This window comes from Prunus dulcis, chromosome 5 (genome assembly GCF_902201215.1).
Source record: "Prunus dulcis chromosome 5, ALMONDv2, whole genome shotgun sequence".
In the NCBI taxonomy this organism is placed as follows: Eukaryota; Viridiplantae; Streptophyta; class Magnoliopsida; order Rosales; family Rosaceae; genus Prunus; species Prunus dulcis.
Genome location: NC_047654.1, coordinates 8998494 through 9021280, shown reverse-complemented (window position 1 = coordinate 9021280; position 22787 = coordinate 8998494). Strand labels below are relative to the sequence as shown.

General features: G+C 35.6%; 2 protein-coding genes across 2 annotated transcripts; both read left to right on the top strand.

Moving 5' to 3' along the window:
* The first annotated feature begins 3090 nt into the window (after window positions 1–3090).
* Window positions 3091–4283, top strand: LOC117627864 (ethylene-responsive transcription factor ERF027-like). Its single transcript, XM_034360131.1, has one exon. It carries the CDS (start codon window positions 3146–3148, stop codon window positions 3962–3964), a length of 819 nt encoding a protein of 272 aa, XP_034216022.1. The 5' UTR covers window positions 3091–3145; the 3' UTR covers window positions 3965–4283.
* Window positions 4284–15895: 11612 nt separating this feature from the next.
* Window positions 15896–19043, top strand: LOC117628983. Its single transcript, XM_034361518.1, has 3 exons — window positions 15896–16436; window positions 16591–16667; window positions 18396–19043. The coding sequence occupies exons 1-3, from the start codon at window positions 15896–15898 to the stop codon at window positions 19041–19043; spliced, it is 1266 nt and encodes a 421-aa protein (XP_034217409.1).
* The last annotated feature ends 3744 nt before the right edge of the window (window positions 19044–22787 follow it).

The following is a 22787-nucleotide window of genomic DNA, read 5'->3' as shown; positions in this document are numbered from 1 at the left end:
TGATTTCTTCACTTTCATTATACAGGTTTTGGCCACAAAACAATCAGTGCAAAAAATACTGGATCCAGATTAAATCATTATATTCTGCATAAAAAACAACGTCTGTTCAAATAAAACACGACGTTATGGTTAACCATTTATTCAGCATATTTACCGACGTCTTAAAGCAACGTAACAATGAAGAACCACGACGCTATTGTGAAGCAATTATCCAGGATATCACGTCGGGGAAGGATTAAGAACAGCCATGTAATCCAAAATAACACGACTCCAATCCCATAATACCGACGTCTAAAAATGAGATTAAATATCTGAACATTAATTTAGAACCGGCGTGGTTTATTAAATGCGTCGTAAATATTGACGTTGTTTAGAAGTTCAACGTCGTCTACATTAATAAGTACGTCGTGAGTACTGAATACATATAAATACAACGTCGACTATATAAATGCCACCGACGTTGTTTAGCATTTCAACGTCAACAACATAAATACATACGTCGTAAATAATGACACAGACAGCTATATCTACGTCATCTTTTTTAGACCAATCGAAGTGGAAAACTTATTTCACGACGGTCTTTTGTAAATAAGAGACGTAGTAGTTTTCAATAACGTCGTCTTCTCATGTATTTAAAGGCGTAGTAGTTTTCAATAAGAGACAGAGTAGTTTTCAATAACGTCGTGAAAATTATATTTAACGGCGTAATGTTTTAAATATCGTCGTTGTATGCCTATCTTGCGGCCTTTTTCTTCTAATATGTCATATTTTTCCTTTTTAACGACGGTGATTTGTTTGTGTTGGTCGTCTATTCTCATCCTCGACTATTTTTTAAAACTTATGCAGACTAAACACGTCTGTTTTTATTTGTTTTCGACGTTGTTTTATTTAACAACGTCTAATTTATCGTCGTTGTTGTTTCTGAAAATAGGACGTATAAATTTTGTAATACGACTCTCATATATTCGTAACCGACGTTGTTTGTTTTTTTCAACGTCTAATATATAAATACATACGTCGTAAACAATGACACTGACAACTATTTCCACGTCATGTTTTATAGAAAAATCGAAGTGGAAAATGTATTATACGACGGCTGTTTTTATATATGCGACGTAGTAGGAATCAATAACGTCGTCTTCTAATTTTCTTAAAGGCGTCATATTTTTTGTTGTCGTGAAAATTATATTTAACGGCGTATTATTTTAATTTGCGTCGTTGTATGTCTATTTTGCGGCCTTGTTCTGTTAATATGTGTCATATTTTTCCTTTCTAACGACGGTTTTTTTCGAGAGTTTGTCGTCTATTCTCATCCCCGACTGCTTTTTTCGTTCTTTTTGTAGAATAAAGGCGTCGTTTTTTATTTGTTGATGACGTTTTATATTTTAACAACGACGGTGATTTAGCGTCGTGGTTTATGAGGGAAAAGATGACGGTGGATTCCACGACCACTGAAAAACTCAATACACGACGGTGATTTACCGTCGTCTTTTTGCTTATTTGTAGTAGTGCCAAGAGAGGTTAACTTTGTTCCTTAGGGTTACATGCTATAACATGTTGAATTTGATCACTAAATATTTATATATATATAAAATAAAAAAAATTGTTCTAGTGTTCGAGTCCCGCTGCCAACACTCCTATGTTTGGTGGGTAATCTGTAAAATTCCTCTGTAAATCCATATAGGTGGGTGCAGGGCGTAGGGGCCTTTGCGTAAGTCCTTCCTGGTAAAGGTCTGAAGTTTGCCCTGGCCCTGGGTGTGATACCTTAATTATTTGTACTCATCACAAAAAAAAAAAAAGTCACTTTACACTCATCACTCATCTCTTCCTTAATTATTTGTTTTATTGATAGAAATAAGGTTATTTACTCAAATGGTCCTTAAATTTATACTCAAGTTGCATTTTGATCCCTAAACTAAATTACTTGAGAGACCATTTGAATAAATAACTCTATAAAAATAATACAAAATCACTATATATTTTGAAGTATCAATATCAACCACCAAAAAAAACCTAATTTAAATATCAGTTTTTATAGGGAAAGACTCATGTCCCTCTAATATCATTTTGCTATTACCCGAAAGGACCAATTCGATTAAGGATATACTATTAAAGGGAAGTGGCCCAATTTAAGTACAAAAATCATGTGTGAGACAGCCAGGGTCCTAGTGTGCTGGGAGAACCATGAGTAAAGATGAGGGCACCTTGTTGGCCAAATAGCGTCCAAGCGATTTATTTATTTATTGTCAGCCACAATCACCATGACCAAAAACGACATGTGACTGAACAACTATATGTGAAGAAACATGAATAGTTTTTTTGGTGATCCTAGGACGGAAAATGGAACCCCAAGAGAAATTTGGGAAGCTGAAAAGAATTTTCGAGGAGAACATGCAGCCTATAGTAGGAGAAACACTTGTGTGAAACGGGATAGTACTATTTTGTTATTTTTGATCAATCACGACATATTATGTATGATAATTTTTTCACATGACAGTTTATAATGAGTTTGGATAGTAAAATAGTGTTATTCCCGTTTCATACAAGTTTTTCTGCGATAATAACTGCTATTATAAATTGCTCAGATTTTTTTATCACCAACAAGATGCTAATATCTCTGTGTGGTGCACTTGATTGGGCAACAACCTAATAATTCATTGCATTTCAGAATAGTAAGGCTCCTAATATTAGGCAAATCTCACAATGTTGAGTTAAATCATGTCATCAATGGATCCTTGTTTGTTGACTTGATCTTGGATGCTTCCAATTCTTTCCCCATCAGCCAAACTTAGAAATCCGGAACAGCTAATTGCTAGCTTGGGGCAAATGCGTGTGCTCGCCAATAAGCACACACAGCAATTTTGCACACAAAAAACTTTCTAAAATCAAAAGCATTAAACTTTCCATGGTACTCTCAACACAAAGTGTCATATTCAAAAACTCTAAAAGCCTGTGACTCAACTGAGTGCATGCCACGACTTTTGAGAGAGAACTTCCCACGAAATCCCCACGCTTTTACCTTTCTAATCACACATATATATAATCATACGCAGACAGAGAATTAATATCTTACCTTCCTGCTAAAATCCCCACACGACCTTTACACATATCCACACGCACACACCTAGCTATATATATACACACCATGGCTGACCCAAATCCAAATTCTCCAAATTCTCTAACTAACGTGCGACAAATATTATTAGACCAATCCACACCAACTGTAGCCTCCCTTGACTTTCACCCTCCTCCCCCAACACACCAACCCCTTCCTCCTCAGCCTCCTCCTCTTCCTCCGCACACCCCATATTCTCTTCTCTCTCTTCAACACCATACGTGTGAACTTACTGAAACACCCTCTCCCTCCACAAGAGCACTAGACGTTGACACAGTACCAAAGCCCACCACCATGGCCTCAACCTCTTCCGGGAAGCACCCCACGTACCGCGGCATCCGGTGCCGCGGCGGAAAATGGGTTTCTGAAATCCGGGAGCCACGCAAGACCAAGAGAATATGGCTTGGCACTTTCCCAACTGCGGAAATGGCTGCGGCCGCCTATGATGTGGCCGCACTCGCTCTGAAAGGTGCCGATGTTGTTCTCAACTTTCCCGGTTTCATTGGAACATATCCAGTGCCAGCATCCACTTCGGCACAAGATATTCGTAGTGCCGCAGCTGCTGCAGCGGCGACACTACGAAAGAATGATGACTCCGGAGAGAGCCCGGGACAGAGGCAGACGGATGATAAGGAAGATGTGACGGTGAGTAATAGTATAAGTTTGGCGTCGTCTTCTGTGGGAGATTTCATGGACGAGGAAGAGCTTTTTGGGATGCCGAATTTACTGATGGACATGGCAGAGGGAATGCTGGTGTCTCCACCGCGAATGAACGACTCGCCGCCTTCGGATTATGACGACTCGCCGGGAAACTCAGACGGTGGAGAAAGTCTCCTTTGGAGCTATTAAGTAACGATAGCTTCATCCTTTTTGTTAATCAATTAATTTGCAAACGTACCCGAAGAAATAAATTTAGATTATTATAAGATGAAAGAAACAAACGAGAGAGAGAGAGAGAGAGAGAGAGAGAGAGAGAGAGAGAGAGAGGGGCACATCTGTTATGAACTTACGATAGTTTTGAAAGTGAGGCAGTGAATTGAGTTTCAAGAAGGTTGGGTGTGCCTGCTTTTTCTTAATTATTATGAGTGCATGTAAAATAGTTTTGTCAGGTGTTTGATGTTTTTTTCTGGGAATTTTTAGTATTATTAAGATTGTGCTTTTATTATTATTATTTTTGTCAATTTATTGGTTATGGTTTCATATAAATAATCAACCAAAAATCACACGTAGTTTTCATTAATTGGGAAATAGTAATTAAATACATACCGTACAGATAATGTTCTGTTGTTGTTTATAATTCTTCTTCTTCAATCTCATTGTCTAATCATATCATTCACTAGACAGATAAACTTTAGGGATTTTTTCGACCTTCTTGGAATATGAAAGATCATGAGTCAAAACTCATTGGGTCCCATAAGCCCATAAAGTGTCAATATCCTTTGATGAAAGATTGAAATTTGAAAGTAAAGATGTGGTTTGAGTAACGATAGATTGTCTCTCTTTTTAATTAGAGTTTTACACTGTTCAATTGTCGGAGTGCAATTATTCCACCATGAACATCTCTCTCTCAATTTTTTGTCAATTCCCTTGTTAGTATCGTGCAATTTTTAATTTTATTTTTATAAAAAGTAATAGAAGTTTAATAGATCAAACGAACAAAAAAAGTACAAAGGAAAAACATTGTGAAGGGAGTCATCTCAATATACGGCTAGATGAACAAAGCTTCCTCAAGACTTGAGCTAGTCAAAAAGTTAAAATTGATACGGCAAGAATCACTCCCAAAAAATAAATTTTCTAAAACCTCAATCTACCGTCATAGTTTCCTCGAACATAGTCCAGTTACACCAAAGACAAAATCGGCCGCTAACCGGCATGACTCTCCTAAAAAGAGACTACGAAATCCAGCAAACTAAATAAAATTTTTGGAATTGTGAAAGAAAAACTACACAAACAACTCATAGAGTTTCTGAACTTTATTGAACAAACTAAACCAAAACTAAAAAAATTAAAACAACATTTGCAAAAGAAAAACCAACCACCGCTAATCATCCTCCGGAACATGACATAGAGCGCCACCTAGTTACTCCAGGTTCTCAATGCACTAATGAGGAGTGGATCTACCATCACCAATCCCCAGCACCTCAAAGAGTATCCTCGCAATATGAGACACAACCAAAGTCTGCCTACATCTAAGACAATAGATATGCCAAATAAATAGTAAATCGACATAGGTTGACTAAAAACAGGAGAACATTGAGGATCCAACGGAATTCAGGGGATCTGAATCTCTCTCTCTCTCTTTTAGCGGCTAGGGTTTTTCAAAACGTGTAAAAAAGTTTACTTATTAGTCACTTCACTTCACTTATTAGACTAATTAGTCACTTCACTTCACTTATTACACTAATTAGTAAGTAGTTGTATACAACCATTTCTACCAATATTTATTTGTAACAAAAATTTACCTACATGCGTGATTGATCTATCAATCCGATCATGTGTATAAGAAATAGGAAAAAAAAGTTACATGCATCCAACTGATTACAGCCTTGTTTTACAACATCCTTTCACGTGTAATCACATGACCTCCTCTTGTGAAATGAGGTTATATACAACAAATATATGTTTTCTCATAAAATTGACATACAAAAATCTCTAGAATTGTGCTACCATTTGGTCTTAAAAGAACCCTAAACTCTTAAACAATACCGCTCTGACCATAAACACACTAAAATTAGTCGTAGAAACATCAGCTATTATCCCAAATTTCAGATCCAATTCATATGCAACATTAGTTGTTAACTAAAAAGTAGAAAATGGTTGACCACTCCAGTACAAATATATATAATATATAGGATCATGTTCATCTCGCAATCCTTGAAACCGACCATCATGTTATGTGTTGGGAAAAAAAAATAGTAGAGTTTGTAAAGAAAAAAGTAACTACTTGAATATATATATGGTTGGGACGTCGTTTCTTAAAAGTAACCACATAACCCGATCTTACCAAAATGAATCTGTCAAATCATAAGAAAATAAATTTCAGCATTTTTGAGATCATTCTTACCTCATTGTATTTGACTTTTCCAAGTGGCCAATCATGAATAAATTGTCTATTAATGAACTATTCATGAATTAATACATAAACCAATTTTACTTTGATTGTGGTCAACAAAGAAATATAAATTAAAATTAAAATTAAAAACATTTACATAAATCTTTCCCATTTGATGACGGAATTAAAGACGTATGTGAGAAAGAGGAAGAAAGTACAATATTTCAAATTAACAATCCATCACACCTTGGTACGACACCTGAACTTGGGAGGAGAGGATGATGGACTAGGAGAGCCTACTTGTTGTTCAAAACATTTGGATGTATTGCCTCCTCGTCATAGTTTTCTGAAAACCTAGAACCAATTATGAGTCTATAACGTCTTGGTTGGCTCCTTTTGTAAGCCGAAGCTCTGAAATAAAGTAGAAGAAGAAGCCAAAAGACCCCAAAAAAAATATATATATATATATATGTATATGGAGAAGAATAGATTACAAATACAGAGGAAGAACTCATACCCAAAAAAACACACACAAAGAAAGAACCAAGAGAGTGGTAGTTGAAACTAGAGAATTTATTATCAAAGGGATTGTTATTTATTTTTTCTGTCAGAGACACTAAACAGCGTCAGTTTTTTAAAAAAGGAAACAAATTTATTGGGGTTGAGGTGGCATGTTCACAAATATTAAATTAATTGAATAATTCAAATTTTATGAAATATGAGTAAATGTATGGCTCGAGATCCTTTATTAAATTCTCTGTTTAAAACATTTTCATTACTAGTATTGACGTGTCAAGTATTGAAGGATTGAGTTTCAATTCTGTAACCACACCCATGAGAGCCTACATGAAGATTTCACATCTTTAAGGAGACAAACATCTCTTGTCAATTGTCAAATCTGGACCTGGTGGAGTGGTCCCTTTTTCTACAAGCCCCACACAAATAAGCACAAAGCACAAAGTGATTTTGTAGCAAGCAACTATTGTAAATTTGGTCAGGCCTCAGCAGCATGTGCTCACACCTAGCCAAGCCAAGTCAGAAGACAATGCGGCACTAAAGATCACCATCATATTTATGGCATACGAGGGGATGGTCCTAGATCTTAATTACCAAGCAATCTAAGTGTCCTCCATGATATTTTCTTTTTCACTTACTAAATTCTGTATTTGAAGAGTTCTTGGTTATAAAATTTGAAATCGTACATGCGCGTTTTAACAATTTTCCAACAGAGAAACTAAAAGTTAATGTTAAATTTTTCCATATCTCAATCTTTCCATATCAAAACCAACCAACAACTGAACATATAATGCATTGGAATAAATTATATACACTTTTGCATGGTTTTATTTTTATTTTTTAAAGCTTTAAACATATTGTTCAAGAGGGAGAAAAAAGGGAAATTAAAACCTGGTAGGAAGTCGGCCATGAAAATACTGAAATCTGAAAGGATGTGGTGTGTGGGGGGGGCCAATTGATCAGTGTGGAAAAGGTGTAGTTGGGTACCTTTCATTCATTCACAAACAATCGCAGGGGGGGAAGTATGTTTGTGGGCTTTTCTCAGATGCAAAAAATAATAATAATAATAATAATAAATAAATATTTGAATGAGCTAAAAAAGTGTACGTTCTTTGACTGTGGGAGACAAGACAAGTATGGCCGACATCGCCTCCCAACACTTTTCTTCCTCCACACAATTATGGGTAGTTGATGCATCGCTTTCTCTCTCTATCAGCCAAACTTTTCGTATGAACCAAACCATATGAAGCACATACGTATACTACTACTAGGTCTAGCTAGTGCGCCTTTTCCAGTTTTGGGTTCTAAAAGGAATATATTTGTATTTTGTCCAAACGAGGCTCAAGTCTTATAAGTTTATAACAAAAGAGACGAGAGTCAAATTCTTATCGTAAATATATTTTCTCACTAAGATTATAAACTACAATATAATATAAGCAACCATAAGAAAACAATCCAAAAATGTTGATTCAATTAAAACGACAGCATTTGAATAATTATATTAAGAAGAAAAAAAAACTGGCAACAAAGGGAATCTTTTCCGTAGTGACCACGGGTACATCTTAAATCATGATGTTAGTTGGGTTAGGATTCAGATTTTGTACTTGGTGTTCATTGTATTTCTAATATTTCAGAATTTTTATTTTTCTAATACAAACTCCAAAATATTAAAATCTAAATCCGAACGCTTAAGCATAATCAAATTCAAAATAAACTTGAAATTATAACAAAAGAAACAAGTAGAAGATCGTAACTCTACCTGAACATGCTTTATCTCGTTATGATAATTAGTGGACAATCTGGAAGGCAATCTGGATGGCGGATCGAATTGGGTGAAAAACAAAAACCAAGGGGGTAAAAGGAAAAGTGAAAACATTTTACTTGATCATGAAAATGACAATAGAAAGTTTGTTTCCCCAAACATCTGGGTTTAGGGGAACAAGCTTTCCATGTGATTCACAGTCTTTCATGGTAAAAACAGTCACATCCTTGAAGCATTCATAATCTGAGAAAATAAAATTTTAAAAAAATTAAAAAAGAACTCGAAATCTATGTTTTTGGGGTCCGTGGATCATTGGCACCCCATCACAAAACGCTGAGAGGTCCTCAAACTCAGCAAAAGTAGTCCACAAAAGACGCCTCCTAAATCATCACAATCATTATATCTTCTTTTGATTTGTTAGTTCTTATCATGATTTTAGACATGAATTAGCATTCATTTGTTCAATTTGATTATCTTCTTTAGCTTCAAAAGAATGGGGGGCCTCATGGTCTTGGTGGACATAGTTTTAGAGTAAAACTTCAACATTATTATTGCACTTCTTTCTTTTCTCTTGGTGGGTTATTAATTATTGCGCATCTTTTTCATACATCACTTAATTAGGTCATGCCATGCATAAATTACTTTCTCCACATCTATATAATTCCATAAACACCAAACACGTCCTTCAAATTATGATACTTGAAGACTAGTGCTCTATTAATGGGGTCAAGTCCAGTAAAAAAGAAGATTAACTTACAGACTAGTGATCTTATATTTAAACCGTCATAGCACTATGGCAGTAGAGACAAAACTAAGATTGTATATGTGGGGGACCAAACCATAACAAAAGTTTTTAAAAGAAAAATTCAATCCTACAACAATAAATAATATACTATAAAAAGGGCATTGATTTTGAGTATTGTTGGAGGACTAATAAGCTAATATGGCGTTACTTTCCTTTCTTAGCTCTATATTAATTGCATCCAACCACCCAACAGTAATTGCATTGGACGGCCACTACAATGGTTATATGGTATGTTATTCTTCCAAATATGAGATGCAGCTATATAATCCAATATGTATAGAACAATTGTGGGGCCAAGGCCATGGCAGGCACTAAGGTGGTTTTTTCCTTGTATGGTAGTGTGTGGGAGAGAAATTCTCGTCCCTCCTTATGTAATTAGATTATCGCTTGTACTAAAAAATATATATATAATGATACTGGAACCCTTGACTAACTTCCTTCGCATTAGAATGCAAAAGATGCCATTGATCGCACCAAGTAATATAACACTCAATGACTGTCCAATCCAAAGCATAACTATGCAATTTTTCGAACAAATATTTCTCAAATTTTTAGTGTGATTTAGCTAGCTGGCTAGCGACTTACCTATTTTCTCAAGAACAATAATGGAAAAGTCGATGGCATTGGCCTCTGGTATTTTGAGGTTCGTACGAGGACAGCTGACATTTGGTTGTGCTAGAGAGTAGAGTCTTAAGCCTACGTGAAAGGGGGCATTGTTTTGTTTTGGGCCATTTTTTGTATTTTGTCCTTGTTGGGTCTTGCCTATTTTGAGCCTTGTATCTGATCTTTCTTTTTCAACCCCAAAAAAAAAACCAAAAAACAATGAGGATTTTTCTTTTTTTTTTTTAATTTTATTTTAATACAAGTGATATTGGGAAGGGGGAATTTGGGAGGGGGGGGGGGGGGGGGGGCAGGCGGGCGAGGAGGAGAGAGTTGGAGAGGGGGATAGAATTTCGTTCCTTGACTCGGATGTATGGGTAATTCTTAATCACTTGAGCTACAACTCTCTTACATAACAAATAAGAAATTTTATAGTAAGAGTGTTTTGGGGTTCTAGGTTGTAAGTCAATAAGGTTGAGAATTGAGAGTTATGAAAGGAATACGCTTCACATCCCAATTTTTCTTTCTCAATTTAGGTCACATCATTGCATTGATAAAATAATTAACAATTTTTTAGTAAGAGAGAAAAAATGTAGTATACAAGTATGCAAGAGTAGCAAGAGAACAACAATTCTATAGTGAGGGCCTTATATATGGCCTTTAAGTGAGGCCCTATCTCTTAATTGTTGGATCAAATTAATTTGTGGTATGATTAAATTGGTTAGTCTGATCTAACGATTAGGGATATAACCTCACTTAAATACCATATATAAATCCATCGCTATACAATGACTCGGCAAGAGATATGGCCAACTTTAGGTTGCCTACAATCTTTTTTCTATGGGCTCTTTTTGTTATTTTTGGCAATATAAGAATGGGCTTCCTTGACCTATTCAGCCCATGACGTCTGGAGGAGACAGTGGGACTATTCAGCCCTAAAGCCCATTAATGTATCCGGATGGAGTATTTAAAATTCTTTCAAGTGTGCATTACAATTAAAACAAATTGAAGCTTGGAATGTTTTTCATTCAATTACTTGTTTATTTGAAAATTCCTACCAGTCACGTTTATATTTGGAACACTTTATTAGGACCCAAATCTTTGAATATCGATACCCAAAATCAAAAAATTTATTTTGAAATCTCCATTTCACCCTTAATTTTGGGTTTGGATAACTTTAAAACTTGTTCATTACTATTAAATCCCAAAACAGCAACTGTATGTAATACAAAAGCATTATTAGCCCCAAAAAAATAAATTACAAAAGCATTAAGCATGTTTGCTAAAGTAAAAAGGGAACAATTTAGATGATTTTTTTCCTTTGATTTGACCGCTTATCTTTCAATTTGATTTTAAGTCTTCTTAATCTTTTGAAATGTAAACCATTCAATCACATGACAACTGTCAAATTTGTCACATTAACGATTTGTTTTTTCCGCTTGCGTGCACACAACGTAAATAACATTTAATTCGATAAAATAAAAAATAAAAAAGTTGACAAATTTGATAGTAGGGATCAAAGTTGCACAGCGTAAAAAATTAAGAGGCTCAAAACCTAATTAAAAGTCGATAAAGGGCAATACTAAAATTTTCCGAATAGGAAACTTGTAAGCTTCAGAATCGATGGTGCGGCTGGGTTTCCTTTCCTCCGAGCGAGACAAAAAGAAGGAGAAAACAACGAGCTCGGGTGGGAGCCACAAGGCCCACCACGCAGGCATCCAAAAACAAAACCGGCCAATTTCTCACTGGTACCTTACTTAGTCATCTGCCACCTGGCACACTAAACTCAAGTCAAACCAGTCTTCTTTTCCTCACGATTCTTTTTGCTTTCGCTTTCGACGGTTAGTTCAAATTTTTATTCTTATCCATGATACACACAAAAGAAAAAAAGAAATGCAGACGAAAAAAGAGTTATGTCAAGTTTTTATCTTATCCCCCGTAATTAATTGTAATTTGGTAGTTGTGATTATAGGGTGGATGTCTAATTGTTGAAGCAGTACTTGAATTGGTGGTTCACTTTTTCTAAATAATGGTAAAAATGACTAAAACATGACACTGAAAGACTACTGAAAGAAAAATGGATTGTCAAGAATATAAAGGAAATAGAATAGACAGTTGGTTTGATCTAATATGGATCGTATATAGACAGTAGTTAAAGTCGAAGGCTCTCCTAGGGTTCCCTCTCACCTGGGATCCTTGAGAAAGAGGATCAAGTTGGAGAACAGGAAAATATATATTATGCAGTGTAAGCCTCTACAAAGAAATATACACTACAAACTTCCAATTAGGACTCAAAGCTCAAGTGCTACGACGGTTAACAAAAATATCATTTCAAAGAGAGCCCATATGTAGCTTTTTCAATCCAAAGAGAAAAATCTGAAGAAAGAACAAAGTAAATTAAGGTAAAGTTTGTGCCACCATATCCATACAAATTGGATGGAAAGAGACATGTATGAAAAGAGTTAGACTCTAAGGTGTTAACCTAGTTCAACACAAGAAAGAATAAGAGAGAGAGAGAGAGAGAGAGAGAGAGAGAGAGAGAAGGGTATTTAAATAAGAGGAAAGGTCTTCAATTCTGTTAGACTCGTGATTAAAAGTTCACAGCTACTAACACATCTAATCTATTGACACATGGCACGATCCTAGCTCTCATTCTCTAGCAAAAAGAAAATTGCACTAAGAAACGAAATCAGTATATAAATGCACCAAAAAGAAAGAGTATATCTTTAAACTCGTCACATCATCGACATAGGTAGAAAAATAAAATGATCATTAAAAGGTTTTCTTGCATGTGGCCATCCTTTTTTCTCTGTATTTTTTATTTATTTATAAGATGCATGTGATTATATTCGCAGTCAGCCATCATTCTATATTCCTAAGTTTTTGGATGCTACAGTTTAACAGCAAATGCTAAAGATAGTATGAATCAATTAAATATTAATCATATAATTATTCAAAGTTGAAGCTAGAAATCCTAATACAGCATGTTTAATTTTTATTATTTATTTTTATAAACGACATGATAGCTTTAAATAGAGTGCTGTTAAACGAACTCTAAAATTAACTGAGTACATCGAAATATTTTAATCAAAATATAAAATTAACTAAGTACACCCTATTTAACCACCAAAATACCCATGGTACACCCTATTACACTATCATAGAACACCTTAATCCCAATCATGAGCCAAGTTTCTCTTTTTACATGAATTCGTTCCCTCTTTTCAAATTTTAAATTCGCATCAAAATCCTTAATTTTGTAAGTTGTTGTGGGAGTAGACTTGTTATGTTTGAAGTATCAAAGGCCTCTAAAATTATATGAAAACTTCTCTATGTTTGATTAGGGTTGAATATGGTGAGTCTTATTAAAATTATATTTGTTTCACAATTCTATATATCTTTTTTGGTCATTTTATATTGGGGTAAATTAGTAATTCAATAAATACTTTGGTAATATGGTGTACTCAGTTAATTTTAGGGTTCGTTTAGCAACACTATTTTAAATATACTTTTAAATGGGCCAACTCACTCACAAAAAAGTTACGTCGTTACAATGAAATTGGTCACAATTAGATATCGAACTCATTACAAATATATATCGAACTCATTACAAATATATATCGTCCTTACATCCATGTTACGCACAAATTCATCTTTAGTTTTTATGAAAATCTTTGTCATACATCTTTCATTCTTTCTCTTCCTTTCCTCTCTTCTTCCTTTTTTACATATTATTTAAAGTTTACTAGGGTTTGAGTTTGAAAGTTTCGGGTTTCCTTAAATTTGTGGTTTGAAAACAGAGTTAAAGCTTAAAAACATGATTTCCAACAATATGTGACCAAAACCATGGTTAAAGTTAAAGATATGGTATAAACAATACCCAATAAAAGGACAGAAAGATCCATCATGTCCCGGTAATATTATAATGCTTTTAACTAGAAGGACATTTTCAATTGAGGATTCCATTAAAGGAAAGTGGCTCAATTTAGGTACAAAATCATTTCAGGGACACACAGGCCCCAGCGTGCCGGGAGCCATATGCATAGCCAACATATAGTGTTGAGTAATCACCAACAGATTATATTTGAGTAAACATCAAAATCTTCATTTTAGCAGCTGCTTCTAATTGCTTATTATCAGAATTGTGATGCTAGAGCTAGCTAGATCCTAATAAACAGAAAAGCTCTGTGTTTAATCATGTCAAATTACTTGTCCTTTGGTTGGTGTTTGGAATTTCAATGCTTCCAAAGTTCTTTCGGACCCCTTCCTGCCTCCTCTGGCCATTACCGATTCAACATCGCAATAACCTGATATATATAACTACAATTCCATAATAATATGGATTGCAAAATAATTTGCATGAAAAATCAAATCAAGTAAACCAAGACAAACTAGCTAGTGGATGACAAAAATGTCTTCCACAACCAAAATTCCACAGAGGAATTAATCCCATAAAACTTAGAATGAATGCATCTTATAGTATTTGATTTCAAGGTATTATTTAACACTCATACATCAACTTTTTATCGTGTTAAGAAAAAAAAAAACCCTATTCGCATTCTTTTCTCTCTCAGTGCCAAAGAAAAAACTCAATAAAGAGAGGAGGAAGAAGAAGAGTCACTGCCTCTCCTCCACTCTGCTATCTTCTTTTTTCGTTTGGGTTAGTAAATAAGTTCCTTAGGACGTTTTGAATCAGAAGCATCTTATGGTGATTTATTTTGAGTTATGCTCATATTGAAGTTCCCCATAAATTCTTTTAGGTCAATTCCTCAATCAAATCATCCTTCTCCCAAAACGCTCTCTCTAAAACTTCTAATCTTCTTTAAATTTTGTTTTACCTCGCATTTGAAGGAGTTTTTTTCACTCTACCCAATGATTGTTCGATTGGTATATTTGTTCCTTGTTATGTGCAGTTACATCGAGCAAAGGACCCATTAATCTAGTGGTTTGGGAGTAATTGCTCTCTCATGCAAGTTCTTAGGTTCAAGTCCTAGCATCCGTATTGTGTGTGAGAATTTAATATATTATCGCCCCTCTTAATAGGAAATGTCCTAACAAGGGTGCTGTTACATCAATGTAAACTATTTTTCTGAGATCTGTCAAGTTTACATTCACTTAAAGGTTATATGCGATGGTGGGATTGACGACGACGCTTCTTCAACTGGTGGCGACAGTTTTCATTCAGGCTCATGGGTTGTTTTAGGATTTTGGCTAATTTGGGTTTTGTGAGCTTTATTTGAGATTATGTTTAATTGTAGTGATGTGGACTAGTAGTTGTTAGTGCGGCTTTTGTCAACTTTTATTTTGTTTTTTAGCGTGTTAGTTTTGTTTCCTCTTGAGTTAGTAATTTGGATATCATTTGATGTATCAATTTCTTTGTTAAAGATTATCTAATGAAGTATCTCTTTGATAAAAAAAAAAAAAAAAAAAAAAAAAAAAAACTGTTTATCATATTGCTTTGTTTTTCTTTTTTGGGTAGAGCTTATGAATGTTCAAGTGGGAAACTGAGGAAGGCCCGTTGGACGTTTCCCACTAAAGGATACGAACAGATACAATTGCCACACTTGGCATACACAAACCTTCTCCAAAATTGTATCATTTTTAATTGCCACTTTTGTATAAGTGTGAAAAACTCTAAAAGCTTCCACAGAATTCAAGTGGCCAGAGTGCATGCTACCACTTTTGAGCGGGTCCCCTTCCTCCTTTCCTAAAATCTCATCCATAACACTTAACACTCCTCTCTATCTCTCGCTCTCTCTGTCTTCCAATTAATATCTTACCTTCCCAATATAATCCCCACAACCCTCTACAATTACATCCCGACCTAAGTGTATATACGAAAATATCTATATATGTCATGGCTGACCAAAATCAAAATACTCACTGACATTGCGCCAAATATAACCCACCCCTTGACCTTCCTTCCTTCTCAGCCCTCCTTCAGCAGCCACACCCTTTTACACCAAGTCATCCCACATTCTCCTCTCCCTCTCTTCACCACCAGAACTTGTTCATTTATTAAAACACCCTCCCCTCCTCACCACCATGGCATCAAGCTCTTGCGGTAACCACACTAGGTACCATGGAATCCGGTGCCGGGGCGGAAAATGGGTGTCCGAAATCCGTGAGCCACGTAAGACTAGGCGGATATGGCTCGGGACCTACCCAACCCCGGAGATGGCAGCGTCTGCCTATGACGTGGCCGCGCTAGCTCTCAAGGGCGGTGATGCTGTTCTAAACTTTCCGAGCTCCATTGCCTTGTATCCAGTGCCAGCATCCAGGTCACCGGAGGACATTCGCAGTGCCGCCGTAGCTGCTGCCGCTGCTGCAGCTGCTGTTTCTGCTGCACTACAGTCGAATGAGGAGGCCAATAACAGCCTGGAGCTCAAGGAGAGTCCGAAGAAGCAAGAGGACGACATGAAGACGATGATGAATAGTACTAGTTTGGCGTCGTCTGTGGGAATGTACGAAGAAGAGCTTTTCGGGATGCCAAATTTGCTGGCCGAGATGGCAGAGGGAATGCTGTTGTCTCCGCCAAGACCGCCTGATTATCCCGAATCGGGCAATTCAGACGGAGGAGAAAGTGGTCTGTGGAGCTTTTGATTAATTATTACCGTTATATTTGCCTTAATTATTAATTATTAGAGTCCTTTTTCATCTGCAATTTTGTTCTTTTTTTTTTAAATTTGTTTTTTCTTAATGAGATTTGAATTGAATGGAGTATCTCTTTTGTGCAACAGATTTTTTCTGGGCATACATATGGTTGCGATCAAACCAATGGAGTGTGCCTTTACAGAGAGACAGAGGATGCAAGTTTGTAAGCGACATACTTGACTTATATAAGACAAGAAATTATGGGCTGATGATGTGAAATGATCTATTAGGACCACCCAATTCATTAAAAGATAAAGCTTTCCCATAAGGCAGGTGAGAAATGCTCAAAACTTCAAGGCTTTCCTACAAATGGAAATTCCTACTAATAGAAATTACCACAAATGGAAATTCCTACTAATAGAAATTGCCACAAATGGAAATTCCTACAAATAGAAATTACTGCAATTGGAAATTCACAAAAATAGAAATCACTTAACTGGGATCGCATCTCAATCCTTCCAACTTAAAGTACTAAACAACTTATCTATAAGCTATGGTCATTAAACAAGGTCAATAGTCGTCTCCCTTGCCATCAATCCGACGGAGGGGGAGATCGATGTTGTCAACAGAGACTTGCCGGATAAAGAGTAGGGGAGAGGGATTTCAAAGAAAATAGTTGATGTTGGGTTTGGATAACTTTAGAAGATGTGCATTGTATAATTATACAGTAGCTCACAAAATATTGTCCAAAACAGCAACTGTAAAGTACTACTTGAAGATTAACTAATACGAAAGCATTAAGTAGTGGAAAAACAACCATGTTTAGCTAAAGTAAAAAGGGAACAATTTGCAAAGGATCCATTAGTGTAGTGGTATGAAGTATTTACTTCCTCAGGCAAGATTTTGAGTTCGAGTCTTAGCATCTATATTATGTGTGTGAGTTAAAAAAAAAAGGGGGAGGGGGGAACAATTTAGCAACTTATTCTAGTTCTAATCTCCTTCATCTTTTTAAATACTACTACAATAGACGACAGGGACCTGTTTTTTTTTTGTCATGAATGTTTGATTGACATATTTTTGTCATGGATGTTTGATTGACATATTCTTGTCACATGTTTCACATTTACTTCAGGGCTAGATTCATTGGTGGGTTTGACGGAAGCGCTTCTTCAAGTGGAGGAAGTATAATTCATTCAGGCTCATGATTTGTTTTAGAATTTTGATTCATTTAAATTTTGTGGGTTTTGTTTGAGATTATACTTTGTAGTGACGTGGGCTAGTATTTATTAGTGATGCTTTTGTCACGTTGATGTTTTACTTTTAATTATATTGTTGAAGGTTATATCGGGAAGTTGGTTTTTGATAAATAAATAAAAACTTTTTACCATGTTTTTTTTGGGTAGAGTTTATGAATGATCAAGTGGTGGGAGACTGAGGAAGGCCCGTGGAGAGAGGTTTAGGAACTAAAACACACTGCAATTGCCATACAGACTTTCTCCAAAATTGTATCATTTTTAATTGCCACTATTTTAAAAGTGTCAAAAACCCTGAAGCTTCCACAGAATTCAAGTGGCCACAGGGTGCATGCCACAACTTTTGAGCGGTCCCTTCCACTTTTCCTAAAACCTCAATTATAAGGTTGTGTCTTGAAATCTTAGCATTAGTATTATTATAGTGTGTGTAAATTTAATATACTATTATTTTTATTAATTAGAGAAATTTTTTTAAAATATATATATAAATAATAATAAAAACAAACCTCAACAATTAATATCTTACCTTCCTTCTTTCCACGTATAATCCACACAAGCCTCAACAATTACATCCCTACCTAACTATATATACGAAAATATCTATATATATCATGGCTGACCAAAATTAAAATACTCACTTGCGCCAAATATATTTGACCTATATCCATACCCACCCCTTGACCTTTCTTCCTCCTCAGGCCCCTCCTTCAACCACACCCTTTTACACCAAGCCATCCCACATTCTCCTCTCCCTCTCTTCATCACCGGAGCTTGTTCAATTACTAAAACACCCTCCACTCCCCACCACCATGGCATCAAGCTCTTGCGGGAAGCACTCTAGGTACCATGGAATCCGGTGCCGAGGCGGAAAATGGGTGTCCGAAATCCGTGAGCCACGTAAGACTAGGCGGATATGGCTCGGGACTTACCCAACCCCAGAGATGGCTGCGGCCGCCTATGACGTCGCCTCTCTCGCTCTCAAGCGGGGCGATGCTGTTCTCAACTTTCCGAGCTCCATTGCCTCTTATCCAGTGCCAGCATCCACGTCACCGGAGGACATTCGCAGTGCCGCCGCCGCCGCCGCTGCACTACAGTGGAATGAAGAGGCCAATAACAGTCTGAAGCACAGAGAGAGGCAGAAGAAGCAAGAGGACGACATGAGGACGATGATGAATAGTTCCAGTTTAGCGTCATCTGTGGGAATAGACGAAGAAGAGCTTTTTGGGATGCCGAATTTGTTGGTCGAAATGGCAGAAGGAATGCTGTTGTCTCCGCCGAGACCGCCTGATTATCCTGACTCCTCGGGCAATTCAGACGGAGGAGAAAGTGGTCTGTGGAGCTTTTGATTAAGCATTATATATTCTTGAATATCCTTTATTTAACTAATATACATATTCAAAACGTAGAGTTCATTAGCTATTTGCGGTGATATTTCGTTTCCCATGTACAATTAATAGCTGTCCTGGGGTGTGGTTTGCTTTATTTTATTTTTTTCCTCTCTCTCTCTTTCCCAATACATATTATTAAAAGGGGTCAGCGGGTTTTCATCTTCAATATTGTTTTTATTATTAGTTATTATTGTAAGAAAATAGTTTGATGATATAGCACAAACTAGAGTTTATGATTTGAATTGAATGGAGTATCTCTTTTCTGCAACAGATTTTTTTATGGCCATATATATATGGTTGCTTGCGATCAAACCAATGGAGTGTGCCTTTACAGAGAGACAGAGGATCCAAGTTTGTAAGCGACATATTGACTTGTATAAGACCAATAATAATAATAATAATTTATGTGCTGATATGAAACCATCGATTAGGACCACCCAATTGATTAAAAGGTAAAGCTTTCTCGCAAGGCAGGTGAGAAATGCTCAAAACTTCAAGGCAGAAGATCCATATCCATTAGAAAAATATCATTCTTATCATATAACTAGGAGCTTTTATACTCATGTCAATAACAGTGTGACATGTATATAGAAGTTTTTTATTTATATTTTTTATGAATTATTTTTATATATGTGTCAAACTGTGATTCGCATGAAGAAGAAGTACCTCTTTATTGAAAAAGAGGCAAGCAGTATCCTATTCATTATTGGTTCCATTCTTGGGATGCTTTGTGTCACGTCACTTGGTTTTTGTGTGGTCCTTAAAACAATCATACAATTATATATATATATATATATATGTGTGTGTTTTGTTAAGTGTGACACCAAGGAAAGGGATCTTCTACTTATCTTATATCTGATCATACTATTTATTTCTTTATATATATATTTAGTACAAATGATAGTTTAAATTAGAGGAGAGTCGAATTTCTTACACGCATGCAAATTATACCATGAGAGTTCAGACCAAACCAAAAACCAAAAAAAAAAAAAGCATTAGAGTATATATCTTGTTGAGTCTTCTCTCTAGTCGTTTTATGTGAAGAGGCAAAATGTATATTTTATATATAAATACGCTTGTTCGTTGGCTTGAGGCTTGAGGACAATAAACATCTCGTCATTGTCATATCATGTAGGCCCTTTTTATATACCCACACAAACAGGCACGAAGAAATTTGTAGCAATTCAAACAAGTTTGACCTCAGTAGCCTGTCCACAGTGAGAAGACAATGCCCACTTCCTCAAAGAAAATATGGTTTTTTCATTTCTACTTATCATACAATTGGTGTTAATCTAGGTCGGCAAGTAACACGCTATTATATTACAAAGGAAGTTTTAAAAAAAGTATACAAATATAGAAACTACCACAAATAGAAACTCCTAAAAATGGGAATTCCCACAAATAGAAATTACTACAAATGGAAATTACCACAAATGGAAATTACCACAAATAGAAATTCACAAAAATATAAATCACGTAATTGGGATCGCATCTCAATCGTTCCAACTTTAATTATTAATTGACGACTGAATCCATTTGTTTAGAGAACAATAAAATATTATCGCCTTTTCTTTATAAAAATAAAAGAACTTATCTATAAGCTGTGCCACTGAAGTTTGATACTAATATAAAATATGTATACTCTTTTGCAAGATTCTCTGTTGGCTTAATTGGGTGGCTCATGATTCATGCAAATTATAAAAAGCAGAAATGAAGGATGTGGTCCCAAGTCGGCCATGTGTATGAAATCTGAAATCTTAAAAGGGGAAAGATGGGGTGGTGGGGGGGTGGCCTTGACTGTGTTGATAACCTTCTTGGGTACCTTTCATTCATAAAAAGAATTAAAAATCCGAAAGGAAAAAAATATATGTTTGTGGGCTTTTCTCAGACGCTAAAAACCAACGAACACTAGAAATCCTTGGAACATTATTTCAATGTGCAAGAAAGTGTGAACTTCTTTGCTGTGGGAGACAAATATGGCCGACATCGCCCCCCAACGCTTTTCTTCCTACTCGCAATTTATCAGTAGGTGATGCATCGCTCTCTCTCTCTCTCTCTCTCTCTCTCTCTCTCTCTCAACACAGCCTTCCGCATAAAACCATGAAGCTGACTATAGATTTCAACTGCTACTTATTTCTTTTTTGGGTTCCAAACTAAGAAAAATATATCAAATAGGTCATAGAATAGTGGTTCAAAATAATATAAATTAAGACACGTCTTGTAACGTTTCACAAAGGAAGAAATAATGTGAGAATGTTAAAAATAGTATAATTTCACAAAAGAATATTATAATTTGACACGTCTTGTAGGTTTGTGCATTGAGGTCAATGGGTGCGTTTTCTAGGGTTTTACTAGCGTTTATGACAAAATTTCTTTGATCATGCGTGGCTATGAGAGTACATTTATACTGTATGAGCTTGATATTGCCATTTGACGCCTCTATATTTGTATTAACTCTTTGTGGCTATTGTATTAGTATTGGTCATTGTGGTTGATAGTCTTTACGCCTAAATTATGCATGCAATCTTTCAACTTTGGCCCCCAAAAAAAAAAAAAAAAAAAGATAATTCAATTAAAAAACAACTTAAGTAAATTTTAGGATCCATAGCTCCTTATTTTAGAAATTCTTCTTTTTTAATATTAAAATAGATTTCAAGTTCGAATGCTCCTTTAAAAAAAAAAAAAAATAGAAGAATGTTAAGAAGAAAAAAAATTACAAGCTATCAGATTAAGAATCTTTTTTCCCAAAGACAAAACGAAAAACATGTTAATCTTGCTTCCCTAAAACATATTGTGTTTTAGGGGGAACAAGCTTTCAATGTTGTGGACAGTTGATAGTATGAATAGGACACTTGTCAAATGTAAGCTCTGACAAGTATAGTCATGATTGTTATAGTTTTAGAAAATAGTTGAGGGAGTTAGTGTAACAGCTTATTAGTTACTGTTAATTAGAACAATATATCAGCATAGCTGTACTGATCTGAAAATAGAAAGACAGAAATCAAGAATACATTTTCATCTTCTTCCTCTACAGTTTCTCTGAATCTAAACAATTTTTTCAACAGTCAACCCCTTTTTGTTTATTTTTAACTTGTAAAAACAATCACATCAATGTTCTGGTTTTTTTTGCTAATCACAGTGCCATGATGATACGAATCTAATAACACTTATTTATACGTCAAGATTCTTTTTCATTGGGCTAAATCTCGATGTTCTTTCTTTTTTGGTAAAACCAGTCGCATCATTTAATAAGGTTTCTTAATTTAAGAAGGAAACTCGATATGCAAGTGTGTTGGGCCCCTGGATCTCTCCAGCCTCAGAAAACGCTTAAGAGGGGTCCTCAAGGCTCAGGAATTTGTGGTTCACGAAGGACGTCTTCTTAATGGCCACGCTCATTATGTTCTTTTGATTTGTTGGTTAAATTATCATGATTTTATTTTAGTAATGTACAATATTAGCCTTTAACTTTTCAGCAGGGGGGGCCTTATGGTCTAGGATTTAGTTTACAGTAAACTTCACAATTATTATTGCTTTTGTTGGGTACATCATTGCGAATCATACAAATATTTGGCCATGTCACAAGTGCTTTGGTGGTGACATTTGGCCCCCCCAAAAAATACATAATCTAAGTAATCCTAAGTTATAGCGGGGATTAGTTTTAGTTGTAAATTTACTATTAACATATATGGTCCAATTTTTTGT

Excerpts from the sequence above, each read along its gene's own strand:
- LOC117627864 (XM_034360131.1), top strand. The coding sequence starts at position 3,146 with ATGGCTGACCCAAATCCAAATTCTCCAAATTCTCTAACTAACGTGCGA.
- LOC117628983 (XM_034361518.1), top strand. The coding sequence starts at position 15,896 with ATGGCATCAAGCTCTTGCGGTAACCACACTAGGTACCATGGAATCCGG. Across the intron at positions 16,437-16,590 it reads TTCAGACGGAGGAGAAAGTG|ATTTTTTCTGGGCATACATA; the intron begins GTCTGTGGAGCT and ends TTTGTGCAACAG. Across the intron at positions 16,668-18,395 it reads GAGACAGAGGATGCAAGTTT|GCCCCTCCTTCAACCACACC; the intron begins GTAAGCGACATA and ends CTTCCTCCTCAG.